Source organism: Aristolochia californica, unplaced genomic scaffold (assembly GCF_029961685.1).
Source record: "Aristolochia californica isolate CCGP_79_NKW_82.1479 unplaced genomic scaffold, dmAriCali1.0.hap1 SCAF_16, whole genome shotgun sequence".
NCBI classification, from domain to species: domain Eukaryota; kingdom Viridiplantae; phylum Streptophyta; class Magnoliopsida; order Piperales; family Aristolochiaceae; genus Aristolochia; species Aristolochia californica.
Genome location: NW_027181837.1, coordinates 18,441,589 through 18,458,623, shown reverse-complemented (window position 1 = coordinate 18,458,623; position 17,035 = coordinate 18,441,589). Strand labels below are relative to the sequence as shown.

At 35.7% G+C, this 17,035-nt stretch overlaps 1 protein-coding gene across 2 annotated transcripts; it reads right to left on the bottom strand.

The window, feature by feature from the left end:
- Positions 1–10,336: 10,336 nt before the first annotated feature.
- LOC137953165 (homeotic protein knotted-1-like) lies at positions 10,337–16,580 on the bottom strand. Of its 2 annotated transcripts, none has more exons than XM_068800420.1 (6): positions 16,282–16,580; positions 15,764–16,192; positions 15,537–15,656; positions 15,273–15,408; positions 11,238–11,494; positions 10,337–11,080 (listed from the first exon to the last, which is right to left on the bottom strand). In XM_068800420.1, exons 2-6 carry the CDS (start codon positions 16,130–16,132, stop codon positions 10,877–10,879), a joined length of 1,086 nt encoding a protein of 361 aa, XP_068656521.1. In that variant the 5' UTR covers positions 16,133–16,192; positions 16,282–16,580; the 3' UTR covers positions 10,337–10,876. The 2 variants fall into 2 exon arrangements, with proteins under 2 accessions (XP_068656521.1, XP_068656523.1); XM_068800422.1 differs by having other exon boundaries at positions 15,764–16,183.
- Between the last annotated feature and the right edge of the window lie 455 nt (positions 16,581–17,035).

The window sequence follows — 17,035 nt, the reverse complement described above, 5'->3', positions numbered from 1 at the left end:
TCTTCCAAAAGCAGTTCTTAACAATTTAAAAAGGACTATTATTCCAGAATCCAGAATACTTCCCATGTACTTGGGGCTGGGGCTGGGGCTGGGGCTGCATTAACTGTGTATGAATTAATTGAGAAGAGAATTACAAATTCAGAGCCTCTTTAAAAAGTCTTTGGGTATTAATTGATGACATTTAAGTCTATATCTTTTATTGATTAAAAAATTTCAGTAGAATTACGTCTTGTTTTCATCCTCTAAAAGTCCTCCATTAGAGAACCTAATTAAAAAATACTTTTATGATCGTCAAGGGTGGGTATTTTCACGAAAAAGAGAACCCAAATAAAAGTGTTGAACGTTTCAAAACTTGAAAATAAATCATGCACATGCATGACAGTTCAAAATTCGTTCATTTAGGACCGATGTGGGTGGCAAAATACCAATTAGATGAAGGCTCAAGTCCGAAAGACACCAGTCATCAAAAGCTTTATTCATATCTGAACTAAGAACATTATGATGGAAAATTTCGTCAAAGCAAAACAAATCTAAATCTAAATCTAAATCTAAGCAGATACAGACAGTGATGATGGAAATCAAGAACAGAGACTGATGATGAAAGAAACCAAAACTTGGTGCCACGTCTGTCATCTCACGAGAGGTCTTGCCTTTGAAAAAAAGGGAGGAGAAAATTAAGAACAAACATTAGCACATGAGAAGTAGGTCTTGATTCTCCTCAAACATGACCTGTCTCGTTGTCTTGATTCTCATATCGTTTTCTTTCTTTTCTCATGCGTAATTCGTCTATGAAATTTCTACCTAATGGCGGTGCGGCCGTCCAATCATACAAACTTGCAGAGATACGAGGAAAATGCATCTTCCGATTTTCAGTTGCAGAACAGGAAGTCCAGGCCCCTGCATGTGCCTGAGATTCTCACCCCGTGTTCAGAGCAGCTACAGAGAATATGAGTATGATTTCTCCACGAAGCAACGGTTGCTTCAGAGATTCGATTCCAGAAAACGCGTTTTGCAGCCTTCATCTGATCGTGTTATTATTCTCGTCCTGGTTCAGGTTATTGTGTTAAAATGGTGAAATCTCTACTGATTGAGAAGGGGAAGAAACTAGAAAGAGTTATGTTTTACAGTCGTGGGAAGTAACGGGTTAGAAATCCCATTTCTGGTTTCTTGAGTAAGCTCCATTGTGCAGGATTCTCGACGGAGAACTGGAAGAAAAATAATAACAAAAACCGAGAAGACGGCCATTAAACTTGTGTTAAACGCAAGGTGTCTGGATAACCATTGCTTCCGCAGAAAGGAGCAGGTGAATTTGCTCGTCTTTGAGAACTTCCTCGGAATTGAAAATCAAAATTGATAAGTAACTGCAAACGCGTGGGTGGCGACGGAGAGAAGTTGAAAATCACAATTGATAAGCCATCTTTTATTTCGGTATTTGCCTTGATTATTAAAATGAAAAATTCTTATTTTTTTTAAATATTTTTATCTTTCCTATGCTTTTTTATTGTAAGTTACTTCTGGAACTTCCTCCAGAAGTTTGTGTTAATGATGTGGAAGAAGCTAGAACAAGCCCGACCTTTAGGGCGGATTAGTCAACAATGAAGTTGAAATATAGAACAAGCCCCACGAAATGACCGTTAGGGTGGATTAGTCAACAATGAAGTTGAAATATAGAACAAGCCCTACGAAATGACCCTTAGGGTGGATTAGTCAACAATGAAGTTGAAATAAAGTTCACGCCCATTACGTATTTTATTCGATTAGGCCGTTTGTGGTAAATGAGCGTCAACATCATCTGAAAAATGTAGGTAATCGTCTCAAGCTAAAATTGTGGAATCGTGATTCAACCCAAATTTTGCGAATCATTCACTTGAAGTGTTGCTCGGAACGCATCGTTCCCTCCCCCAACAATTTTTTTTTCTCTGGCGCTCTCTTCTCCCACTTGGCCTTCCTCCCCTAATTTTTTTTTTCTTCCGCTCTCTTCCTCCTCTCGTCTTCGCACTCCCTTCGTCTCTTCTCCTTCTTGGCCTTTGTCGCAGTTGCCTGCCACCGCTCTGTCGCAGAGCCTCTCAGCCTCTCTCTCTTCTCCCTCTTACCGTACCGTTGTCTCCCTGCTATTATGGGCACAGTGAGGAAAACGATGTTGTTGATTTAATTTTTCCTAAGTTAGGAAAAATTAAACCAACGTTATTTTAATAATTTCATTAATTAATATAATATACTATTTCATTAATTAGTATAATATAGTATTTCATTAATTAGTATATTATTTTATAGTCACACGTAATTATTATGTTATTTTATAATAAACTATAATAATTAATTAATATAATATAGTATTTAGTATATTAATATATTTTAATACTACACTAAATTACTTATTAGTATAATAACCATGTTTATCTTGGTTAATTATCTGTTTCGGTATATGTTTTATTTAAGTATATTATAAAAAGTTACTCATTCTCTTGTTTACATCATATTTTTTATTTTGGGGCACTAACATTGGAATCTGTTTTTTAGTGCACTTGAACTCGTCTATACAAACACCCAAGGAAGAGTTGAAGTTGAGTCAAATCATTGCCTTGAATTTGAAGTCTAACTTCAACTTCAATGTTGACCAACCCCCGCTTAAAACTTGGAAATCACATTAGCAACCATTAATTATTTTTAACTATTGTGTTATAAATAAAAAGTTATATGGAATCCATTTTATGGTCTTGATTTACAAATAAATTGGTAACAAAATACTCTTTACTCATTCGAGAAGGAGGATAACCAAAAAAAGAAAAAAGACGAAGCAAGCCTTATCTCTTTGCAACATTATTCATTTAAGTAATGCTAGGTGGTTTAAGAAGAATTGAAGAACCTAATATGACTTATAAAAAGAGAAGGAAAATTCATAAATATAATAAGGTAAAATTTGTCTTTGTTAGTCTATACTTGAAAATCATGATTAGCTATGGAATTGGGACATCCAAACTTGAGTCGTGGTGTTTTCATTTATATTAATTTAATTTTATTGAAATGAATTAGTGGCATTGTTTAACTGATTAAGTTTCATGATGGATTTCTTCGCCCTAAACTTCTATTCAAGATGTCAACAATAAAGTTCTATCGCACACATAGATGAGCTACTGTTTCAAAACTTTGGCAAAATATTCACAATGACATTGCTCACTACTAACAAAGGTATTTAGGTCATTTTAACTACTACACAAGTTTTTATTGGCCAAATAGAGGCACTTTCTTTTATCTTCCTTTGGCAAATATGAGTCTTTAGATTGAGATTTATAATTCTTGCAAATTGAAGCAAACCCAAAATGATGAATATAGTGTATATTCTTCAAAAGCTAGTTTTGTTTACAAAAAGGTTGAGTATTTTGTTCAAGACTGTGCATATGTGGCTCCCTTTCACTTGTATGAAGAAACAGAGGAAGCGGTAAGATTCAAAGCTGGAAGAAGTTGGTCTAAAAACCTACTTGGTGTGTCAATTGCTGGAGATTGTGGTCATACCCCAGGGATTTAAACAAGTGAACCTTGAATCAACTAAAGTCAAAGGTTGGAGGTTTTTAAGGACGGGAGGATATTTTAGCCAAAAAAGCAGATATGTTTAATGTCAAAGAAGTACAAGCTATTTTTTTGTTCATGAACTTTGTTGTGTATCTTAGGTTCTTAGCACTTCATCGAAAAAATAATTTTTAAAAATTTCAGGTCTATTATAGTGAAGAAAGCCTTAAACTCTTCAGTGGAGATGCTAGAAGGAAAGTGTGATGTTCGGATAAAGCATGAAGTTCCATCTTTTGATGGCCCTATTGCCTTTGATCGTATTTTCTCTTGTGAATATCCCTATGATTCTTCAAATGGATCACTTAAGTAGGTGAACTCACTTTTTGCAATTCTTTTCTAGTGTCTCTTAGCATTTTTTTATTTTATAATAATTTTTTAGTTGTGCAAACTTCGGTGAATGTTCTTCTTGGAACAATTGCCTACAAATATGAGACAGAGGACCTCGGTAGGGAAGGTGATTCATGGGGTGCCATCAAGGGAAAGCAAAGGGAAATCCAAAGTGGGAGAAGATGATTGGGACAATTTCGACCAAGTTGAAGGTGGTTCACACATGGCCATACTAGACACTTAGTACAATTCTTTAACTTGTCCATATCTTTGCAATAACGTTTTGGAGATACAGAAGCTCAACATCTTCTCTTTCAAATTGCTAGGACTTTCTGTGGCAGAGTGGGCAATTGAATATGATGAACCCGCTACAAAGAAAGAGGTATTTTGTTCCACATGTTGGGGTTATTTTTGTTTGACCAAAATATTCAAGAAAGGGGAAGAACAAAAGATGAACAATTTTGCAACTATGAAGAATATTTTTCAGCAAAAGGAGATTGAAAACCAAAAATATTTTTCCTTGCAAGCTAAAATTAAAAACTCTAGCTTGAGGGGGAGTATTGAATAGCAAGTATGAAAAAGTTTTACATAACTTCCACAACAAGAAGTCTTACAAAGCCAAAATTATTATAATGGAGTCTTAAAGGAGTTTCACAGTAGGAGGTATCACATAAGAGTTTCAATTAAAGGTGTTTTAGTTATGTTAGTCTTCTATTTATATTCAGTTATTCAATTGTTCCAGGACTTATCTTTTAGTTTTTAACTTTGGGTGTAATTGGGACAATGATGTATAATTATAATTGGGTTCTATTAATTTCCTCTATTGTAAATAGAGACTCATTGTACTCAAATTACAACAAATCAGTGAAGTTTTTTTTTTCCAGAAATTCAACAGAAATCAACGTGGTATCAAAGTAGGCGAAGATCTGACATGGAAAAAGGGGAGAAGATGGAGAAGAAAGGGAGGAGGAAGAAAAAGAAGAAGAAGAAAAAGAAAAAGAAAAAAAAGGGTAGTTTCTCCTTTTTTATTTTTTTATTTTTTCTAATTCTTATTTTTTATTGGATGTTTTACTCTCTTACTGTATGTTTCAAATAGAAAATTATATACCGTTGGAAATATCTTTGCATCTAGCTTCCAACTAAAAAAGAATCGTTGAAATCAGATTTTTTTAGAAAGAGAAATCGACATATAAAGCTATGAAGATCAAGTGGCAAAAAAGTTACATGTAGTAGCAAAAAGCCTCAATTTTTGAAGGATTTTTACCAACATGACAGAGAAATAATATTCAGAATTATATCTCAAAAGAAATATATACGAGTCTACTTGCTATCCCAATAATCCGTTTCTCCATTTGATCATTCTAGAGAGAGATATCTACATTGCAAGAATCAAAGGTCAGGTTGGTATCTTGTTGGATGTAATAATCAAAATTTAAGCCAACTTTTTTGCTTCACTTTGGAGTTGCTATAGTTGATTAAGTTTCTTATTTGTTTTAAAAATCAAGTAATGATTTTATAAACTTGAGTATCTTTCCTTCCTTAAAAATTTCTTTTGTTTGATCTCACACTATATTAGTTTCCACAAGAGAAGATTTTCCCTATATGAGTTTAGTTTCCTTTTTAACAAAGTCTAATTTTTTTGAATATTAGTATCCTAAATCTTCCTTATTCTAAATTCCAAATATTAGTATCCTAAATCTCCCTTATTCAAGAATTTATCTCTTGAATATTTTCTTTAAAAATTGGTCAAATTGTGTTAAAAAGTAATTGATTTATATGAGAAGTCTATGTTTAAAAAGTTTCCATTATTATGTTCCATCTCAAAAGTTTCTTATTAGATATTCTTTTAAATTTCCTCATTTATCATATTTATAGAGGGATTATTTTTCTCTCTCTCTTGGGTTATACTTGGTCAAATTTGTTAAGTTATTTCAATACTACCATTACAATCTCCTTCTTATTACAGTGGTGTTTATTTTCTCTTCCTTTAATCCCTCGATACCATTTTACTTGGTTGCCTTTCTCCTACCGTTCTTTTTTTACTCTTGTTTACCCTCTTTGGCCAACCCCTTGGTGTATTGCTTTGGTTGCTCCTCTTTTTATATATGGGTGGTTTTATGTCTATTGAGATTATTTTATTGGTACCTTTTGGGTTTTTATCACCATTTTTTGAGTGACATGCATTACCCAATTTAGTGATTATTATCACTATTTTTGTTCGTAATCCTTTGAGGTTGGTTTTGACTCCTGCTTTATCACCCATGTTTTTTACTTTTTTGATAGTATGTGTTTGATTGAGTAGTTATCCTTGGGACACCTTGATGGAGGAGATGATTATTGCAACTTTTTTTTTTGTTTCAAACTGGAAGGTAGGACACCTTGATGAAGGGGGTGATTACTACAACTTTTTTTTTTTTTTTCAATTTGGGATTACAACCATTACCTTCTAGCTTGAGGGGAAGAATAGAAGGAGAAGTATGAAAGATGGAGTAGGTGATAAAATCATCCATGATGGATTCTACAAGATGAATCAAGTCGGGTCACATTCATTGCTCTATTGATTTGATGTAGTCGTCTTCTTATTTTCTTTAAATGTAAGAATTTAGATTGGAAGTTGAGTATTGTAGTGACTGTGCCTCCTTTCAAATTCCATGTTTGAAAAGAAGAAAAAGTATAATCTACAAAGAAGAATTTCACGTATTACGGTAATCAAATTTTATGTGACTAGAATATCCAAGTAAGGGGGAGAACAAGATGAAGACTACAAGCAAGATGTGAACAAGAAGAAAATGAATCAAAACAAGGCAATCAAAATTTCTTTTTCAAGCACAAAAGTTTCTTGACCAATATTATTTGCAAGTGAACTTACAAACACTAACTTGATGGGGAGTGTTAAAAGACACTCATGTGTGTAGGGGTGGCATGATTGGTAAATAAGGAGAACTTCCCTAGAGATGGCATAAAATTGTAATTATGCAAGATGGTATATGTCTTCTTATGTCTTTTTTTAGAAGCATGTAGCCCTAAGGGCATTCTATTAATATAAATATCTTTACACAACTATAAATATAGCCTCAGGCATGAGGTAGAGTATTCAAACCTCTTCCTCTTGGTTCAAGTTCGTCTTCTTTCTCTCCTCTCTCCCAAGAGCTAAAGTTACTCTCCTCACTCCTTCCCTTGAGATCTCTTGGCCCCTAGTTACTCTCCTCTTTCCTTCCCAAGGGCATGGAGTATGTCAATAGGGTGACATGGAGATGCATTGTTGTCCATCCCCTACCTTTGACCCATAACCTGGTCAACTAGATGGGACTAGTAGTGGAAATGACAATGACAACAATAGTGAGGAACAATGTCAAGATATTTGAATGAAGAAAATTATTTCTCTTCTTCACAAAGCCGCTATCGACAAGTTTCAGACTCAGACTCCTTCTAAGGTACACATGGTGAGGATGCTTACTTAGCTCATGACTAAGTTTAGATAGTTTTGAGACTCTACCCAGAAAGTAGTCTCTAGAGTCTTCGGTGACTTCTATTCAACAATACTTTAAGCTTGTTCTAAAGACAAAGGAGGCCCCATATCATCCTCATGTAGAAGACCAATCGGGTGAGACTAAACATTCACCATAGCATGAGTCAAATAGGCTTGCAAATCCTACACCCATGGATGAAGATAGCCACACCTTTTAGACTATCTTTGAGGAGCTTGGCTTAGAGATCAATCAGCTACCATCTAATATTCCTCCTATCGGTCCTCCAGAGTAGTTGTGCCATTTTAGCCAGGATCATTTTATTTTATCTTAATGTATGAAGAGCTTGTTGGCTATACCTCTATTATATTTTGGTCATATCATTTTAATGAAAACATCAATTTACTCTCTTCACTCACTTTGCCTCGAGACGTTGTTATGTTTGAATTTTGATGATGCCAAAAGGGGAAGAGAATTATAGGGCGTTAAATTAACTTACGACTACAAAGAACAAAGTTTTTAACAAAGGACTTTTCTCATCGAGGGGAAGCAAACTCATAGTTGAAACATAAAATAGAAAGTGAAGGAAGTTAAAACACATTGAAACATATAAGTATAAACTCCCAGGGAGTTAGTTTCAAAACATATGAACTTTTAAAACCTAGTTTGCATTGCATTTGCATTTATCAATTGATTTGTATTTGTCATCAACATAAATGAGGAGAATGTGGAAAATGAGGCTCAATACACCTCTAAGTACTAGAATTTTGATGATAATAAACTCAACTATTTTACATTAACTCTTGAATGAAAATTTAGCAAAAAAAAAAAACCTCTATAAATCTTTGAAAAGGAATTGAACTCGTGCATGGATTTGCACCCATAAACACAAAGAAAAGAAAAAAAAAGAGTCGAACTCCACTTACAGTAAGTTTTAGAATTAAAAGTGGTGTTCAATTCTTCATAGGATTTGATTTCAACAGGGAGCAAGACTCGAATCCATGGAGTAAATGGACTGTGAAAAAAAAAAAGATTCAACCCTTAGGAAAGGAGTTAAACCCATAAGGCAAAGAAAAGAGAAAAAAGGTTGAACCCTAGTTATAGAAACTTTTGGAATTAAAAATGAATCTGACCCTCGTACTGAAAAAACACATTGTAGGAGTCGAACACATGAGAGGATTCAACCCCATCTAAGTGAAAAAGCAACAAAAAGGAAGTGTACCAACTAATAGAAAGTTTTGACAAAAACAAAGGATTCAAACCCTATGGAAGTAGAAGGAAGAAAAGGAGATGAATCCATGGCACAATATTCGAATTCATGCTGCAGAAATTCAAAAATTTTAAATGTTAGACCCAAATCCGGATATTTTAGGTCTTAAAATTTTGTAAGTGACCTACCAACATATTTAACAATAAAAAATCGGATTTGTTAATATTTTCATAATTTTTTACCTAGTTTTCACCTATTTTGTAAAATGTAAAAAATAACCATTATCCATTCATAAAAGCTAGTGTTTAGAACTTTGGGAGTTGTTCTATATACATCAAACTCGTCACAAACTTCACGATATCCTTGCCTACACAAATTTCAAAGCACCTTAATACTCTCATATTGATTTGTAAGTGTTAATACCATTAAACAATAAGAAGCGTTTTTAATAGGGTTTTTCATTCAAAGCCAAGTATTTAAGTGCATATATTTTAATATCAGTTTAAAATACTAGGTTTTTTATTGGCGGAAGTTTAGTCATGAATTTTTACATCATAATAAGCCCTGATTTTCACATCAATTGTTTAGTTTGAATGCATTTATTTTAAGATTAAATATGTTAGAGTTGTTGAATTACTGGTAGATTCACCTTATGATTGCGTGTAATCTTATTCATATGCTCAGTTGTAATTTATGCCTATACAGAGGCTCTATTTTGCTATAACTGGTTAAGTATATCATACATTTGTAAACCAATCAATACTTGTATAAACTGATTGGGAGCTATTGAAAAATCCCTTAACTAAGCCTAATAGCTGATTACTATAAGTCTCAAGTGTTGGGCAAGTGTTGTAAACATTTAGTGTTTTTTAACTGTAGATGTCATTTAGTTGATTTTTCGGTGGAGAATTTAATTCTAGCGCAAAAGTTCTTTCAAAGTGGAGTTGCAATTTGAAATATTGATTGTAAACTACTACAAAAATTTGTTAATTTTGCTTATGTAATTGTTGATAAGATAGAAAAATCGAAATTGATATTGGAAGTTTGATTTCATTAGACCCAACAACGTTAAGCATATGGTTTGGGACTTCCACAGCCTTTGACCAAAGCATGTAAACGTTGGATGCTTTTGAACATTGGAGAGGATTTCAAAAAGTCTAGAACAAACCCCAACGTTTCTTATTTTTCTTTATATATAAAACAAATGTAATCTACTTGAGCAATAAAATGAAAAAGATTTCCATTTAAAAATCAAACTCTCTTTGTTATTGCATATCTCAGTTCGATCTTTCCATCAAGAATAAAGTCCCACCTGAATCTCTCATCAAAATGTTTTCTTCGCGTTTTATTTGCGCTAGATTAATCACAATATCAGCATACCGTTCAAACTTATTATAGGTTACTTCAGTTCTAGACAAACCTACTATAACTTTTTCTTTCTGTCGAGAACCACCATTTTCACAGCTTTTATTTTCTGGGAAGATAAAACTAGTCCAGTGCATTGATTATTACTCTTTGTTGAATCCCAATGGTATGATCAACGTGAAGAACTGATTTAGTAGCAGCATAATCCCTCACTGCTAATCAGAGGACTTTCGATACGTAAACTAATTTCTGCCTGATCTTTCTTTTGGGTTCTCTTCAAGCTCTGAAAGTAGTTTCTTTCAGATACCAAGAATTCCTAGATCATGTCCAGAAACTTTTGTTAAATCTCATGGAGAATACGCCGTCTAAAATATCCCTGGCAGATGAGGCTCATTACACAAAAGTAAAATGAGACAGTTTCTCATGACATCAAACGAAAGATGAACCAGTTCCAACAATGGCTATCATTGACATCACCTGGACAAGAACAAACCTGGTGAAATCGATATCTAAGTTGATTTGGATCACCTCAGCAAGTTGCTGGAGACATACGAATCAAGCAGAAGAGATCAGTCTGAATCAGAGTGGCTGCTGCATAAAGAAACCGCAACTCTTTTCAGTTGTTCCACTGATGCTATTCAACACACTAAGGATACACTTGCAAGCAAGTCTCCATCCTCGACAAACAGAAAGGATATACAATTACTGCCCAGCCACTGCCCCCGCCACTATTATCCAAGAACTAACAACTGAAAACGACTAAAGTAGGAACATCATCAACAACGCCGAAACAACAATAATAATGGGCAATGAGAATGACAAGCACCCACCCTGTGTTCTACATCACAAGCCAGAGGTTACATCTTTCATTCTCTACCAACAATACCCATCACATCCTTAGCATCACTAGATCATGGTCTAGAGAAGTGTAACTTTGTACTTAAGGGCCAAAGCGATAGGAGTTGTCACCCATGAAGTGGCCATCCATGTAGAGCGCAGTATTTTGTGTGTGAAGTCCATCCATCACCACAAACTGCATGTCTTCCGATGGTTTCCAATGCCGCTTTCTCTGGTTAATAAACCAATTATTGATCTGTTTCTGATCAAGACCAGTTGATTCTGCAAGAGCAACCTTCTCTGACTCCTGTCCATTTTCACATAGAATCTAAACAATCAGCCAAAACATAAAAAAGCATGCGACATTCTTGTAGTTATATTAAGTTCATTTTCATTAGGCCTAAAGATCTTAGCCCGTTCTGTTTGATTTCAAGTTCCTAAACTCATTAACAGTGAAGACTTACAGATGGATAAGGCCATTTATAGTGCAGCTCCCACCAGCTGAGCAGCTTCTGCCTTGCTTCCTTCGGTAGCTTACCTTTCTTCTTTTTCTTGGAAAGCTCTTGTTTAAGGCTACTCAAATAACCACTATACTTCTTTAGTAGGTGATGCTTCAATTCTCTCTCTTCAGCACGGGGATCTATTTCTGGTAGTTCTGTTTCTCCCCCACTGCCGTCTTGGTCCTCTTCAGATGAACCAACACCTTCTTCGCATTTTTCATCTGCATTGTCGGTTGGAAAGTATTATGCATATTGAAATGAATACAGAGTAGGATAGCTGCCAGACATCATGCATTCAAAAGACTTGATGTCACTGTAATTCTAGTTTCGGTTGGCTACTACAGTTGTCTGCAGTTTCATCTACACTCCTACCAACTGGTGGAACCAGGAAAAGAATATATCGGTTAATTGTCTTTCACAAGACATCAGACAAGAATTTGAGGCAGACAAGGGTGGTGTCAAGAAGAACTTTTCTAATCAGAAAATAAGACAAAAGCAGACAGTATAGATACAAAGGGTGTGTCACATAAGTTAACATGCTAACTAGCTGTACAGCTCTTTGTCTCTTCCTTTGCATTCCTGTTTGTTTTTAAGTATATAATGCATTCCTTTGAATTACCTCAGTAATGACAGATAAGTAGAAAAAGCTCGACTATAAGTTACTTCTACAGAAAAAAAAGAATAAAAAAAAACATAAGCAAACCGACAAAAAAAAAAAACTATAAAAAATAGAAGAGTCTATATGAGCCAATATTTACAAACTAAAGAACAAAAGAATTTCAAGCATCTTTCATGAATCATCAGCATAGTGATGCTTAGTATGATGAAATCACATTAAAAAAGTTCAAGTTTAGAGTGGAGAGGCATTTCCCTAGTTCTTGTACAATGTCATAAACAGTCTTGATCACAAATGTGGGTTTGTTCCCAACACTCCCACTCACATGTAGGATCTCTCTATATATGGCTATTAGTATGTGGATAATTTTGGGTGAAGGCACTTCTTGAGCTACCAAGAAAGACATCATACTGAAAAAGCTCAGGTTTCATAGTAGAGAAGCTCAAGCCTATTTCATCTAGTAGGTAGAAAATCACTCCAAATGTTATGCAGGAATGTTCTTAATGAAACACAACACAATGGTAAAATATAGAAAGGAAGAACATTATGGTTGAATAATAGCTTCATTTAAAATACTATACTTTCTATGTAATTAGTTATAACCCAAATTTGAAGGAATTTAACAAGCTGCAAAGATCTTTCAAATTGTTTTCTGCATCATGAAACAACATTATCTTCCATGAGGCATTGAATTTATCCAAAATGCTCCTAAGACAATCAAATCAGCAAGATAGATTGGCAGTCATATCGCAATCTTCTAAAGCATATATATATGTACATTTATTGGATCTTCTCATGCTCTTAAACAAACAAACCAAAACCAAGATAACAGTTTTCACTCTCTTGAGCTTCTCACACAGTTCTTGCAATATTATGAATTGCTAAGTTCTTTCCTTAACACTTTATACAATTGTACTTTTTTCAGATAATCATGTATGTCAAATGATAGTCTACTGGTTAAGTATATGATCAGACATCTGTGGTCCTCATATCTGCTTAATCAAGGAAACGGATGCGAAGTTGCATCAGATCCAAATCCTAAATTTGACAAGTGAGTGTATCAAAATGGAGCACAAATGCAGTTATTCATACAACATTGAGCCTTGCAGCCCATTTGGTTTACTTCATGTCCTATATACTGCAGAGTATTAACATACCTAACTTCTAACGTTTGCCACAGGTTTGTGCCTCTCCTCAAGTGTAGTTTAAATTCTACAGAATACACTAAATTTTAAACTGATGTCTATAACATGCCAATATCTTCATTGTTCCATTTTCAACATTAATACTAGTATCACTTTTCTATAAGTATTTTCTCTTTTTTTCTTCTTCTTAGAAACGTAACACTGAATGAAAAGTCCATGTACATCAGTAACTTGCCACTCAGAGATTTTCTGCAGTGCCATTTCATATATCTATCACTAGCATCAAATACCAAAGTGTTACCTACTGATGATCTTAATCACCTTCTCATACACATTACATAACATCGAGCTCAACCCTCATTTTAATGGAACATTCAACTCATTTCCCACTTCAGTCATTTTTAAGCAAATCACATACTTGAGAAAGTATGGGAACCATACTTGTCAAAGTTATTGCCTAAAAAATGCAGTTTTACAGCTTTAATTGGTTCTAAACAATCAATCAACAGGAAACATATTTACAGAAGGTCCAAATAGAAAGTTTTCGGATAACACAACGAGGATAATGTAATAAACATGTCAAGTATAGAAAGCATATTGCTGCTCATTTGCAGGAGAGATTTAAATTCTTCTTCTTATTTGAATTTCCAAATGGCATCATTCAATCTATTTTTTTCTTTAATGAGTTTAGTTGCCATGGTTTCCATATGCAAACATATTGGCATTTATAACTACTGGAATATGTTAAAACACAAAAAAGCTTCTCCTTTGAGGCAAACCACCCACTTTACTTCAGAAAACAAATCCAATTGTGAAGCATCTTGTCCAAGGAGATGCTCATAAGAAATGCCTCCCATAGAGAAAGGATAAAATGAATTCAAGATGGATAAAGTGGCTTCCAAAATCTGATTCCATGATGACAATCTCAACTTCTTTAAGAGAAAATGGGTTTTGCTTCAAGTCCTGTAACACCAAACCTTGCATTGTTTCCATTCTAACCATTCTGCAAATAGCACTAAAACAATACTCCCCATCTGAAAGTTTTGCCCTTTATCATCCCACTAAATTCCAGTATGAATATCCTAGCAAAAAAATTATCGGTTTCAAGTATACAACAAACGTTCAAATAGGTTCTTGCTCCTACATATAATCTAGTCATTCCTTAGTACTTACTCTTACTGAGTTCTAACTAGCTAGCTCTTAAATGCAGAAGATACCGAAATAACAATTAAATGTACCACAACATCTTTATAAACGAAAGCCTTAGCATGTAACAAAAAGTATATCTCTTCTTCCCAAAGGCCAGCCCAAAGTTTACTTCCATCGACTGACATGAAAGGTCTTACGAGAAAACAAACTAACATTTCGTTTCAGCCATGAACAAATGGATGAATAAGAAGGTTGAAGGGACTGCTGTTGAAGCTGTTCTTCCCAAGACTGGTTTTACAGCCATAACCAGCAAGGTAATATAGATCCTGGAAATACCAGAAAAAAGCTGCCTTCCCAAGACACGAGACTGGTTTTCCCAAGACTGGTTCTTGGATTCTTCTTCATTCGTTTTTTACCTAAAAATAATAGATGACATGACAAAAAGTAGCGTAAGTTTATAATAACTTTTTACTGGCCTTGTAACTTGAGAAAGCAAAAAGCCGTGAACATTTGGAGATGAATTGTTATTACAGAGGTAGGTGAGCTTTGATCACCATAGACTAATGCACTCAGTCTGCCGTAGAAGGAAGTTGCCAGAAAACCCTAATAGACGCCAACGTGTGTTTTCAATTCCAGATAAGATCTCACATAAGATCGTTTTGTCTTTGTTCTGTTCTGTAAGAGAGAAAGAGAGAGAGGAGAGTACTCTAGCGTCGTAAAGGGTTGTCATCCGTATCGGGAACTCGCAGTCGCAGTATTCAGTCAAAGTCTCCTCGCAAGAAACGCGGGGGCGTGAAGTCAGGAGAGAGAAAGAGGGAGCAGAGGCTTTCACTGCAGTGCAACAACAGGTGTACGGCTACGGTCACTGGAAGTATTGAAATCCGCAGTTTTTTGAATCTCTGGGAATTTCTTTCAATGGGTTTTCTTTTTAAAAGAGATGAGAGAGAAGAAAGCCTTCTCTCGATCTCTCCTTATGCAGTCGCTTCTTTGTCTTTCTTCTTCACAGTTTGTGTTCTTTGGTTTTCTTTCTTTCTCTTTTCCTTCAGATCTTAGAGCTGTAAAAGAGAGATTTTTTTTTTTTTTTTTTACCTGTAGAAAAATTGAGTACGGTGCCATTACTCAAGCAATTCAGCTGTGACTCGATCCTCCTCATGAAATCCATGGCTTCCTGCAAGGGCCTTGTCAGCTCTTTTCTATATTTCACCAACATGTCGTAGTAGGCTTCCTGGAGTTGAACAAAAAGAGGAAATGCGTCATGGATTTCATTATTAATTAGCAGAAGTGCAGCACTGACGATCGAAGTGGGAGATGAATTTCTTTAACAAGAGAAAATTTGTGTCAACCGAATCACACCATAAACTGATCGAGCTCAGGGTCTCCAACCGTCTCTCGACAAATGATAGATCGCGGTCGTGATTGGAACTCTCTTCCGATGGCTGTGAGGCGTTCCTCGACTTCCGGTGGAGCTCCCACCTACATAAACGAAGAAATTAAGTAGGAAAAGCTGGAATTCCTTTATCTGCTTCTGATCATTTCTGCTCACAAGTGAAGTTGCGTTTCCCTGATCTGCTGTTCTATACCTTTTGACAGTTCATGTAAGCTTCCAACAAATTAAAGTACTGGGGATGAGCCACAATTTTGGCCTTGATTGCGTCAACCTCGGTGAGACTTCCGTTCTCTTGAGGTTGCACTGACCCCCCACCACCGCCACCCCCTCTTCCCGTAATAAAAGAGTACTGAAATTCCTGCAGATGCTGTGAAAACGCTCCTTCCGTCTTCACAGCGAAGGAGTCCCCACGATAAGAGGTTGGAGGGAGAACCTGCTGAGGTTGCATGGCGGAGCTGTCGCTGCCTCTGCCATACACGGACCCGTTCGGTGGAACTGCTGCACAATATACAAAACTCCCTCTAACTGTACCATTCTCGCTTACATGTGTGTAATCCTCCATTTCCAGCAAGCAAGACCCAGGTGAGAGTGTTGGAGAGAAAATCCAATCAAGCTGAAAACCCTAAAAGGAAACGAAAGATGTAAATCCCAGAGAGAGAGAGAGAGAGAGAGAGGTAGAATGGGTACTACTAGTTTTTCATGAACAAAAACCTAGAAAGGAAATCCGAAAGCCATGGCCTTCCTATCTCATCATGTTAAATCGAAGAAATGGATGCGATCGCAGTGGCGGTGGAAGTGAGGCAGAGACTGCTGCATGTGCTTAACACCCCAAGAGATATATCACCCGAGATATATCCGTCGGAAACCACCACAACCCTGTAGTAAATTCTGATGGAGACGAAGGGGAAGAGCGCGCAAAGGTGGACGACAGAAAACCGTGGGTTGTTTGAGATAAGAAGGTGAGGATTTTTTCACGGGTTCCCTTCGATTCTCACCGTTTTCTTAGCATACTTTCATCTAAACTATTACGTATTTACTGCGCATATTCGATCATAAATATCAAAATACCCTGGCTCGCCTCCTCTACGTTTAATTTTCCCAAAAGACATTGGACGACTGGTCTAAGGAAAAGGATCCTCTCATTAAACATCAAATCAACGGTTCTGAATCCCAATTACTGCTGATCTATCCAGGACAGTTACCACACGTTTGGTGGCGGATTCACTTCATTACAGACTGCACACGGCAGCCGTTGTGGTTTTTTTTTCTTTTTTTTCCTTGAACTGAAAAAAAAAAGGGATTGATTAATTTCCTCAGTTTTTTTTGTCGATCTTCTGGGTTTTTTTCTGTAGAAGATTTTTCATAAAGCCTAACAGTAGCTGCATGGCTTATCAGTACCTTTCATATATGGCTGGCCCCTTGGTTGTGTGTTTTTGAAAAGCCGAAGAATTAAATAACACAAAAA

What these genes read in the sequence shown, in the direction of transcription:
- LOC137953165 (XM_068800420.1), bottom strand. Translation starts at nt 16,132, where the DNA reads ATGGAGGATTACACACATGTAAGCGAGAATGGTACAGTTAGAGGGAGT. An exon ending in CTGAGCTCGATCAGTTTATG is followed by an intron (nt 15,409 to 15,536) that starts GTGTGATTCGGT and finishes GTTCAACTCCAG; the next exon opens with GAAGCCTACTACGACATGTT. An exon ending in ATAAATGGCCTTATCCATCT is followed by an intron (nt 11,081 to 11,237) that starts GTAAGTCTTCAC and finishes GAAAATGGACAG; the next exon opens with GAGTCAGAGAAGGTTGCTCT.